The 12099-nt window shown below is 48.5% G+C and overlaps 2 protein-coding genes across 9 annotated transcripts in view; one reads left to right on the plus strand and one right to left on the minus strand.

Moving 5' to 3' along the window:
* The window catches only part of ARHGAP10 (Rho GTPase activating protein 10), a 256918-nt gene extending 256100 nt beyond the window's left edge, over positions 1–818 (plus strand). Inside the window, exon 23 of one of the 2 annotated variants that reach the window (XM_070415283.1) lies at positions 104–818. In XM_070415283.1, the coding sequence (XP_070271384.1) occupies positions 104–192 (89 nt within the window). In that variant the 3' untranslated portion in view covers positions 193–818. The remainder of the gene's footprint in view (positions 1–103) is intronic. The other variant, XM_070415284.1, reaches the window with a different exon arrangement.
* A 5793-nt stretch (positions 819–6611) lies between these two features.
* NR3C2 (nuclear receptor subfamily 3 group C member 2) overlaps positions 6612–12099 on the minus strand; it is a 293590-nt gene continuing 288102 nt past the window's right edge. For all 7 annotated transcript variants that reach the window (XM_070415289.1, XM_070415290.1, XM_070415286.1 and 4 more), the window contains one exon: positions 6612–10027. In XM_070415289.1, the coding sequence (XP_070271390.1) occupies positions 9872–10027 (156 nt within the window). In that variant the 3' untranslated portion in view covers positions 6612–9871. The remainder of the gene's footprint in view (positions 10028–12099) is intronic.

The raw sequence follows: 12099 nt of genomic DNA on the forward strand, positions 1-12099 counted from the left end.
AAAAAAAAAAGAAAACAAAAAAAGGTACACAGCAGTACAATGAATTCACAGGGAGCAAGTACTTGGGGTATTTTGATAAAAAGTGATTTCTCTTCCCTTTCAGTACAAACCTCGAGGGAACCTGGCTGGCTAGAAGGGACTCTGAATGGCAAGAGGGGGCTGATTCCACAGAATTACGTCAAGCTGCTCTAGCGCCCGTCCTGTGAGGGCCCCCACGGACCCTGGCACCCAAGGCCCTGCCTGGGGCAGCGAAGCCACAGCCACCGGACACACGGGAATTCCAGATCACGATGGGCACTCGGGGGGTGTGGAGGGGGACACACCGCAGAGAACTGTAGGTCTGTGGAGCAGGAGAACAGTGTCAGGATGGACTTTTCATTTGTCGAGCCTCAGACATGTGATTGTTAATTATCCAGAGAGCAGGAGGGAGGGTGGCAGCCACCTGCCAGCCCCATCTCCCCCACTGGCCACCACCTCGCCAGACACCTCCCCACCCTGCTGCTGAGGTTTTAAAGGGAACTGTCCTCGTGGTGGTGGTGGTGGTTGCAGGAGGCCTTCTGGCTCTGGTGGACGTGCGGAGGCGCTGCTGCCGGGGGTCAGGGCAGTGACTTGTTCTAAACCCAGCGGGCAGGTGCTCCTCCCTGGACGGCCCCCCTCGGGCCTCTCGGACCCGACACTCATGCTACACTGAGAGCACCCGCATATTTATAACAGGCTTCTCCTCGGTGGTGCTCACCCGTGTGCTGTTTCCCCGACACCACCCTTTTGCTCCAAGGTCTCTGTAAATGAAATAAAATGTAATTTCCTATTTGGTGTGTGTCATAATGTGGGGAGGATGCTGGAGTGTGTTCCTCTGTAATGTTTTATGATTTGCCAGCCGGTGGATGGAAATGGCACTTGCTCGCAGGAAGGCGACATTGAGGAGGAGCCTTGCTCATCTGCCGGGGGCGGTGTTCCTGGGGGCAGTCGCCTCTCTGATGTGTGAGGTCCCAGAGGGCTTTCTCCAGCCTCCAGAACAGCCTTTCTCCAGGGTCTGCGTGACCCTTGACCCGGAGCAAGGCTGGGGCGATGCCCCCAGTGGTTTGTGTGTGAACTGCAGCGGCGGCGCTGTGGGGCCAGCCCTCCCCCTCGCTGGGCTGTACAGCTCTGCTTTCTGTTTTCTAGGCACTAACGCTCTCGGATTAGGCTGGGTTTCGCAGCAGCAGGTCGGGCATTCAGACCTTTCCTGGAGGAGCCTCGCGGTGACCCTGCACGTGATGGCCGCCCACCTGTGGGCAAGCCCTGCTGTGACGCTCCCTCGTTCTTCTTAGCCTCCGACTCCCAGGCACAGGGTGACCCAGCCCCTCAGGGCAAAGGATACCCCTTTGTCCCGGATCTCAGGGGCCTGAGCCTGCTCCGGGCTCCGGGCTCCGGGCTCCGTGTGTTTCTGTCCCCACAGGAGGTGCTGGCACACGTCTCTCCAGAGACTGTCACAGGAAGAACGCGTGGTCGCCTCTGCCTGGATGACGATTCAAGAGCTTGCTGGTCCTCAGGTTTGAAGTGCCTCCCCTGGACCAGGTAGGGTGTCGAGTTTGGGGTCAGGTGTGTGCGGCAGTGGGCCTGTTGAAAAATTACACTGTTACTTAAAAATAAGCAGTGTTAGTGTAGCGTAACTTAAAACACGGAACGTGGGCTCAATGGAGACTACTGGGGCTGCCGAGGCGCCCAGGCCACAGGACAGCAGCCAGCCCTGGGCGTGGGCCAGCTTGGCCAGGGGGTGCGGGTGCCACAACCCCTCGTGTCCTGTTTACTGAGTTGTCATTTCCTGCGCTTATGGTGTAGAAGGGGCACTTGGCTTATGAAAAGAGATTATGCTGTGCCCCCCTTTAAGACAGCGGTCGCCAACCGGTGGTCTGAAAGGTTGGCGACCGCTGCTTTAAGAAGCCTCTCTGTGGAGGAATGGAAGCCTATGGGCCGGTGTGTGGGCTCAGGTGGGCACTGTGAGTGATTTCCAGGCAGTATTCCTAATTGGTGTGTCCCCATGGGGCACTGAAAAATAAGACCCACCATACTTGATTTATGTGTTTGCTTGAGAGATTTCCATCATCCACACTAAGGTGTACCCAACGTGCTGTTACCCCAAAATTGCTGTTATCCCCCTAAAGGGTATATCCCACCACTTAACCTGGTCAAGGAAATTGCCACTAAGTCTGGCTACTTGTGTGGTTTGGGGCAAATTAAATCAACTCTGTGGTTCTGTTCCTGCCTCCTAAAAAAATGATAGCTGGGGTGGAAATGACCCAATACAGCACGCCCAGGACATAGTCCGTGCTCAGCTAACGGAACTGCTGGCACTCTGATTGTCACCTGCCTCTTTGTCAGGACCACTCATGCTCTCTAGGGGGGCAGCCCCACGCCCTGCAGACCCTTCCTGGGGTACCTGGTGAAGAGCAGGGTAGCACCAGGGGTGTTTTTCTCTGCGAACAGGCACTGTGCCAGGCTTGCCGGGGAATTCAGGTGGGCAGCCTCCCCCGGGCCAGGCCCAGAGTAGATTTGCTAACAGCATCACGAGGTGTTCTCTTACATTTGGCAAATCACCTTCATTTCCCCAGAAGAGAAATGGGGTGCATTGTTCTCTGTGTTTGCTGCCTGGGTGTGGCTGATCCCAAGCATCTGCTGAAGGTTGTCTGGGCAATGGCCCCGCCTCATGCAGGGCGCAGGCCCCGCCCCCTACCCCTGGTTCAGCACCAGCTGCAGCAGCTGTGAGGGATCTGCAGCTGTGCTCATTCAGAGGCACGTGGGGCCTGGGCAACAGAGGGCACCCAGATACGGCTCCTTCCTGTTTGCAGTGGGGCAGTGGGCCTGCATCTCATGGTGTCACGCAAGGGTCTGCCTGGTGGTCTCTGCGCCTGTGAAGGAGATGCCACGTGAGAACAGGGCTGTGTGGGCTGCACCCCCTTCGTTGTCATGGCAGAAACGTCTGCGGTTGAGGGTGGAGGTGGGGAAAGCAGCGGATCGTCTGCGCCAGTGACCGATGTCTAACTCATTCTTTCTTCACGGTGACTGTGTAGCCGGGGAAGGATCCCGCCTTATTGATAAGAAAAGGGAGGCACTCCAGGGTGAAGAGCTGTGTCCGCTTCACTGGGCTGCTCACCTGTTCCTTCTGCTGCACCATTTGCTCCAGGAGCCCAGTAGGGGATAATGGTGGTTGCCAGTTGAATTGTAATTCCACCCCACCCAAAATTCGTATGTGGAAGGCCCGACCCCAATACCTCAGAATGTGACCTTATTCGGAGATAGGGTTATTGCAGATGTCATTAGTTAAGGCGAGGTCCATGGGGTTGGCTAATCCAATATGACCGGTGTCCTTCAATGTCTCAGTATCACTTAGCTGCTGAGAGACACGCGCCGAGGGAAGACCGTGTGAGGAGGCACAGGGAGAAGATGGCATCTGCAAGGCACAGAGAGAGGCCTGGGGCAGGCCCTTCCCCACGACCCTCCTGCTGGCGCCCGGAGCTCGGACTTCCCGCCTCCAGAACTGTGACCCGTGAGACAACACTTTTCCGTTGTTTCAGTCAACCCAGCTTGGGTGCTTGTTCCAGCCGCCCTGGGGAGCTCACACAGCGGCTCAAAGCATGATATGAGTTAAAAACAGCTGGTTTTGAAGTCCTTTTCCCCCAATGCCTTGCTGACCTTGGGCATGTTAACTCGGGCTCTTTTAAGCTTCGGTTCCCTCTGTGAAATGGAGAGAGTAGCGCCCGCCTCATTGAGATGCTGTGACAAATGGTGACGCGTGCAAGTGCCTGCAGGGTGCATGGCGGGACGTCCGGTTAGTAAGTGGAGAAGATGGGAGGAGGCGGGGTGCAGTGCTGGTGGGGGTTAGTCGGTCCCCCTTCTTCTCCCCTCCCCGCTTCTCTCCAGTGTCCCTTCTCCAATGGCCATTCCCTGCTCTTTCCCTCTGCCCAGCAGAGTTTGGCCTTTCCTGGGCTCCCCCTTCACCTTAGTGCTGGGCACCTTCTCATCTTCTTCCTGGTTCTCCCAAGTCCAGAGGCAACCATGGTCACCCTTTCCTCAGCCAGATGTTTCCCATGACTTTCTGAACCTTCCTCAGCCACATGACTTTCTCTTCCTCACACCCCCACCCCCGTAGGAGGATGCTATTCCAGGAGAGCATCCTCAAGCGGCTGTCCTGTTCCTACCTCTGCATATGTCTTCTCAGAGGCTTGTCACTCTTTTTCCCTTGACCGGCCTGGGCAGTCATTTGTTGCTACCCCAGGGTAAGCTGGCCCATTGTCCCAGTGCTTTCGTGCCTGGCTAAAAATATCTCAGTCTCCTGGTTGGAAGAAGACCTTGGAGAATTCTTTCCTATCAGAAGATCAACTCGATTGGAGGGCAGACTTCTGCTTTTGCCCCAAACAGGACACCTGCACTTTGGACTCGGGCAGTAGAGGCATGGGGGCAGCTCAGTGCCATGAGTCAGTATATGGATTTGTCCTTCCTCAGAGGGTTTAGCTTCGGAAGAAACACTGTAGGCGAAACAAGCAGAGTGGGAGGAACGTGGCCTGATCCAGTCACGCGTTTTCAGTCATGAGGGAGCCATGATCTCTCTGGACAGGCGGGCCCAGGGCATAGAGATCCAAAGAAATGGGTTTGTTAAACCATGAAAAGTTGGAAACCACTGTCTTGGCAACATAAATCCTATGAAGAAAATATCTGAGTAATTGCTAGTGGCAGATGGATTTAATGACCCCAATTTCACTCCTCCCTTGCCCAGGCCCTTTTTGTGGGGCCCTCCCATGCAGACTCTAAGCTTGGCCTTGTCACTTGCTTTAGCCAGTGAGACAGGAGCAAACTTGATGCCATCCAAGGCTTGAAAACAGTTAGACCTTCCCTTGTCTTTCTTAGAGCCTTTCTTCCACCATGAAAATACGCACAGGCTAGCCCACTGGAGGATGAGGCCGTCACATGGAGCAAAACCATCCTAGACCCACAGGAGAGGCTGGCTGCCCAAGGTCCATAAATGAGCCTGACTCAGCCCCGCCTGGCCCACATCAGCAGAACCCTCCTGGCTGACTCAAAGTCATGAGAAATCATCCATGGTGATTAATGTAAACCACTAATTATTTGTGTGTGTGTGTGTGTGGGGGGGGGGTGGTTGCAGCTAACTACCTGCTACTCTGCCCCATGGTTTACTTTGCATCGGGTACAGTCTTGATCCATGCTGATCATTCAGATCATATCTTAATCTCCTCTTACCCAGTTTGGGAAGCCACTGTTTTATTTCCAAGAAAAATGCAGCATTGGCAATTGGATGACTTGAAATTAAATTGTCAGAGATACTTATAATGAAGTCCTTTTGGTCTGTGTACACTTGTGGTTTATCAAGAAGTATGTTAGACCTGACTTTAACATAAAAGGACACTGTTGTCTACTTGCCTGAGGGGTATTCAACATAGGAGAGCAAACCAGCCCCTAACTGCATATGCATCATGATGCAGATTCCCACTGCTCTGGCCCACAGTGGTGGCTGTCACAGGGGCGGTCTTAGTTCTTAGCTGATTCCTAGATGTGCAGCTGGATTCTCTGGGCCTGAGAGCACTCTTAGAAATTCTTAGAAATATGGTCATACTTGACCTAAGACTGAGCCTGCTTTATTCAGAAAGGGCACCCACTCTTTTCATGGGTGCCAACTGGGGTGGCCTCTTGCTAGCTTTGGTGGGCTCACAGCCTAAGATGGCTTTTGTTTAAAGTTATGGGTTCTCTGTGAAAAGCCCTACTCCTTAATATGTCAAGTTCCATAAATTTTAATATATAAAATTACCTTCAATTATAGATACTTTACAAGTTTGTATATACTTTAGTCTTTTAAATGAATTTTTTCTAGTGTTGTGTTTAATGATTGTGAGGTGTTACAGAAAAATATCTACTGTGTTTAAGTGAAGTTGAATTTATTTAACTCTCAAATAGTCTAATCTTTCTCAAAGCAAATGGTTTGAATGATGACCAGTTACATGACCTCTCGGTCAATGGCAGACCACATAAATGACCGTGGTTTCTACAATTATAATGGAGCTGAAAAATTCCTACCACCAGTGACATTGTAGCCATGGTAACATTATTGTGTTATGCATTATTCACTTGCTTGTGGTGATGCTGGTGTACACAAACCTGTCAGTAGTGTAACAGAGCAGCACTGGCGGTTATGTACAGTACATGCTACTTGACAATAAATGTCTTTCTTACCGGTTGATGCATTTACTTTAATTTTTATCATTATTGGAGAGTGTACTCTTTCTACATATAAATTGTTTGCTGTAAAACAGCATGCTGTTACATATCTCGTGTTTACTGTTCTCTCTTGATTGCATCATTTTCTCTTATGCTTGATTTAACCTCAGGTTTTATAAAGTTAGTGTAACTTCAGTGTACAGCATTTATAAAATCTACAGCATATACAGTAACGTCAAAGACCTTCCCATTCCCTCACCACCCACGCACTGACTCGCCCAGAGCATCATCCAGTCCTGCAAGCTCCATTCATGGTAAGTGGCCTGTATGAATGTAATATTTTCTTCAACTTTTCGACGGTATTTTTACTGCACCCTTTCTATGTTTAGATACACAAATACTTAACACTGTGTTGCAATGATCCATTGTATTCAGTACAGTAACATGCTGTACAGGTTTGTAGCCCAGGAGCGATAGGCTTGGGTGTGTAGTAGGCTACAGCGTCTAGGTCTGTGTGAGTGCTATTATGTCCCCACAATAATGACACTGCATGATAATGCAGTTCTCAGACGTATCCCCGTCATTAAGCCGAGCATGGCTATGCTTGAATTTATCTTGTGGGGAAGAAAATGTTTTCTAGTTTTAAAAGGAGCTGGTAATTGCTTACTGCTCTTTTGTGTTTCATATTAATGAGCAGAATTGAGGGAGTCTGTAAGAAGTGTGAGAAACATCATGGCTGGTGGGGACCTGAGCCTCTTGACAGCCCAGGATGACTGGAGGAAGACATCTGAGTCAGATGGGGCATCTGGTCTACTCATGTGAGTCTCTAGAATGAACAGGCTTACATATAGTTGTCAAGATAAACGAGGCAATGTGCACATACAGTGGCTAGCAGTTATCATACTTTTATAGGGTATTTTAGTGGGCCAAATATTAAGAAACAAGGCATCTAACCAGTCCCCAAAGAGTATAATTAACATGTGGCTAACACAGGTCTCTAACATGGTGGGTAAAAACCAAAAACCTGATACTCCATGTTGGATGTAGGCAGAAGCACATGTAATCAAGGTTTAGGAGGACACAAAATCCAGGTGTTCCTATAGACATTCAAATGAACTGTTTCCCAAACAACAGGTGATTAAAGTAAAGGATTTATTGTAATCTGCTTACAGTCCTTTGCAAAGACAGACATATGTTTTTGCATAAAGATATAAATTGCTTCATTTTAAACTAATTTAGTGTGTTTTCTTTTTAATTATATGAAGAAGTTCTGGTGAATTATGAATTGTACCAAACCGAGATTCTTAAGAGCAATATGGTACAAAAATAAGAGCAGACAGACCATTTGGATCGGGACAGGCATTCAGCAGTGAATTTAGAATATGGCTTTGCTGTTGAACCAAGCAAAGTTACCCGGAGACACACAAACAGCCAGGACCATCATTAATACGAGAAGCCAATGCAGACCACCTCCATCCCAAACCTGGTTACGTCGAAATTCTGACTGCGTAAAAAGTAAGTCTGAGCTGAAAGCTGCTCTCGTAAGCCGTTTCTTTTCTGGAAACTCCAAGTCTGCATGCTGTGCATCTATCCTCTTCCAAGTGTGGCATTCATATTGCTGTGCATGTAAGTAAGTTGGCTGTATCTAAAGATCTGCCTATAAATTAAATTCCCGAAATTGCAAATTATGTAAGAAAAACTCCCTCCGAGTGCACTTTCACAGGCTTCCCCTTGCATAAGGCAGGTGTCTTTGGAAAGACAAGGTAATGTTGCCTGCACAGTGAACCCTGGAGAAAAGTGTGGATCCGACGCTGCCTTCTCCTGGCCGTGGGCTTCTCCAGCTACCGCTTGTAGGTTTTGGAAAATAATGTGATTTCACTGAGTACCTGATGATTATCATCACTTTTAAAGATTGATTTGGCCTCTATTCAAAGTAGCTTATTTAGTGCAATCATATTGCTAAGTGTCCCCAAAGAGATGTTTGTGATTTGGGGAAAGAGAAAAGCCGTAAACTGCATCAGTGTCAAACGGATGAATGAATTACAAATTTTAGTGCCACTGTCTTGCTTATATGATCTGTAGTTTTCCCCCCAAAACTGTTTATGTATAAAATTTATTGTTAAAACCTACCTTTTAAAAATCTAAAAACCCTCTAATGATGATGCGGTCTCCACGCTGCTCTGACCATGCCCGTGTGCATCTTCTCAGTGTGTCCTGCAAAACCTGCGTGTTCCCATGACCGGTGCCAGGAGAGCGAACCCCCTTCCCAAGACCAGTCGTGAACATGTCACCTTTCACAGGTGTAGCGAGGGCATGGGATTCTCATCCCCACGGGAGAAGATGCATTTCTCTAAAATGGGATGGGACTATGCTCGCTGAGCCCTTGTGTTTTCACGGGCTCTCCTCGCCTGTGGCTGGTTCTGCTGCCTGAGGACCGAGGATCAGGAGCGGCGGTGCTAAAGCCTCGCTCCGGACCGGCTCCCACGTGTGTCAAGTGACGTCTTCAAGGCCCTCTGGACACCACAGCCCGTTGCCGGAAAACATGCTCACGCCCCACGAGCACCCCCGCGGGAGACCAAAGACAAAACAAAGGCAGACAAAGTAGAAAGGCTTAAGGACAACGGAAGAGGTCTCAGTGTGGCTATTTACAACAGAGACTGGGAAATGGTAAATCAGATGTGAAGCTAAAAAAGGCACAGCTCTCCCTTTCTTAAATACACTGTAAACGGTTCATTAGGCATGCAGAGCATCTCACTTTACAAAAAGAAATTTTTACCTTGTTTAGACAAAGATAGTACTTAAATAGTCTCCAGCAAAATAGAATTCTTTCAAAAATACTTTCCCATTCTTCCTATTAACCATTGAAGTTTTTTTTTTTGTATCTTTTTTTTTCTCATTTACAAAAGTTCCTTATACCATATATAACTCAGGTCCTTCACAATTTATACATACAGTAATGTACAGCACAGCAAAAGACTGCAAAAAATTATCTGTAAAGCCAACACAATAGATACTAGAAACTGAAACAGAGGCATTTGTTTTTAACATCTTATCCATTCTAATTAACCAATGGACGCTGAAGGGGGAGGAACGCCAGTGATGCGGAGGAACATGGGCGAGTGCGAGCCAGAGGGGGGCGCTCTCCCACGCTGCGTGCTCTGTTATTACACAACGGGAGTCTGTATAGGTTTTTTCTTTTTTTGTTGTTTTTTTAAATAACAAAAGAATATTAATGCCCCATATAGCCTATACGTTTTATGTGCAAACCAAGGGTAAGCTTTAAAAAGTTCATTAGTCCTTGAACCCTTTTAAAACAAGCGGCTGATACCAGAAACTACATGGCATAGTTAAAACTTCCATCTGTTAAAGTATCAAAATCAGAGTTATTGACTACATATGGCTTTTCATCCAGAGGAACGTGTTTCTAAGCGCTGGGGACTGGAGAGGGGAGAGTCCTTTAGAGTTTAGACTGTTCGGGTCTTGCCAAGTCCACGTCTAACTTCTAACCCGGCCCCAAACCTTTAACATGACCTTAAACTCCAGAAACTGCTGAACGAGTATGACTCAATCATCACCTGCTAAAAATATGATTTCTTGGGTCCTTCATGGGTATGGAACAACACAGGGGAACTTAAGGCAAAGTTCTTCTGCTACGATGAGTCCGTCACTTCCTGTGAAAGTAAAGCGGCTTGGCGTTCCCGGATTCCACCTTCGGCAACTGGTCGCTGATGATCTCCACCAGCATCGCGGGGAACTCCACCTTCAGGGCCTGGGACTCTCGGAAGGTATAGAAGCAAAATTCCAGCAAGTCACTCACCAGCTGCAACACAGACAGAGAGGGGACGTGACACAGAGGTCAGATTTCCATCCCTGTCCCTGCAGCGCTCTGCATTTACAACTTGTGTAAATTCTCAGAGCAACGTTCTGAAATCCAGCCAGGAAATCCTGTCTGTGATGCTGCCTGATGAATTTAGTAAGTCACCTGCCCTGGGGGAGGAAGGAGGGTGCTCATGTCACCGGGCACGTAATATGCCTTCATGCAAAACAAATTCAGCCAAGAGCTGTGTAACTGCTCAGGATTAAATGTATCAGTGGCAACAGGATCAGTAACCAAGTTCATAGTGGCTGGATCACTGAATTGCTGTCCTCAGATTGTTACGTGTGAATTGGGTGGGGCCAGCATGAGCACGTATCCTTGGGTGATGGGCCATCCCAAGACTGTAAGGTAGGCTGGGGTTGGAGGGGCAGGTGCCCAGGACAGTGAGGGACAAGGCAGAGCTCCTCTCATCCTTCCCCTGCTCCCCCACCCTCGGGCCTCCCTCCTTCAGGCCCTTAGCTGGTGGCAGACTCAGACTTCTCAGTTACTTTTTCATTTTCCCCCAGCTTTTGAGATCTGCAGTGTTATACTTGGCATAGAACATTATACAAGTTTAAGCTGTACCATGGGTTGATGTGATACACTTATATATTGCAAAATGATTAGCTAACACCTGCATCATGTCACATAATTACCATTTCTTTTGTGGTGTAAGTACTTAAGATATACTGTATGATTAGCTATAATCACCATGCTGTACATTAAATCCCCAGAACGTACTCCTCTGATGACTAGAAATTTGTCTGCTTTGACCAACATTTCCCCCTGGTAACCACTGTCCTACTCTGTTTCTATGAGTTTGGCTTTTTTAGATTCTACAGGAAAGTGAGATTATACAGTATTTGTCTTTCTCCCTCTGGATTATCTCACTTAGTATAATGCCTGCCCTCACGGTCCGTCCATATGGTCACACATGGAGGAATTCTCTCTTTCTCACAGCTGTGCAGTGTGAGGGCATCTGCATGCAGCCGTCCACTGTCATCTATGCTCCACTGCAGGGGGATTTTAAGAGACGAGTAAAAGCATCAAGGACAACTTTGAGTCCCCTCGCCCATCCAGCCATTTCCCTCCTCTGTCACCCAAGGACCTTCTCAGCCTCCTGGATCTGAACCACTTTTGTGAGGTAAGGAAACAATAACCACAAATGCAGTACAGCATTCTCGGTTGCTCTTCTATTCACTAGGAATATCATTTCACATCACAATATACACGTTATGATTTTTTTTAGTTAACTAGACTTTTGGTCATTTCCCTCTGTGGTAAAGCAGGCAATAATAATCAGTCAGAAAAGCGATTCTTATGAAAACACATCTGTCATTTTCCCTCAGGTTTTTTAAAACTCGAATGGCGAGCTTTCATTGCGTGGGATAGTAAATAACTGTGTGGCAAAGGCCTTCATTACAAACCAGAAATCAAGAAAATCTCATTCGGAAAGATACCGGCTCTGTTGGTGGCTGCAGAATGTTGTTCCCTAGGCAGGTTCCAAACACTGTGACATGTGGTACGTGATCTGCAGCCACTGGGCGTGGGGGCCAGAGAAGCTGGGAAACAGCACCAGCCTCTGTCCCCGTCCGCTCAGGGCAAGTTCACGCACATGCTTGCTTTGTGAATGTGGTGCCAGTTTCCAGATCTGTAAAATGAAGGTGAGGAGAGCACCTGCTTTCTAGGGTGCCTACTCTCAATCACGAGGCCAGGATGCTCTGCTAGGGCGGAGCCTCTTTCATGCTGCCCTCCTACTGGTCCCAAGCTCCTTCCATCATTTTCCTCTATGGACAGTTTACCAAACCTGCTGAGTCATCTTTATGGAACTTGGTCCCCCTTCTATAAAGTGAAGGGCAGGAGGGCTTTGTTTTCTGCTTTTCCAGAAAAAAGATTCTTAAACTAGAATCGGGATGGCGAGTTTCCTAATTTAGGTGGCGGGCCAGTGGTTGTGAGAGCTGAAAGCCACCTATGGCCTCACTCTCCCCACATGGTGCCACACCTTTCAGTGGGGGGTCCCTCGGGGGTTTGGAACA

Source organism: Myotis yumanensis, unplaced genomic scaffold, assembly GCF_028538775.1.
Source record: "Myotis yumanensis isolate MYYU_CA2020_CCGP unplaced genomic scaffold, mMyoYum1.0.hap1 SCAF_5, whole genome shotgun sequence".
NCBI classification, from domain to species: domain Eukaryota; kingdom Metazoa; phylum Chordata; class Mammalia; order Chiroptera; family Vespertilionidae; genus Myotis; species Myotis yumanensis.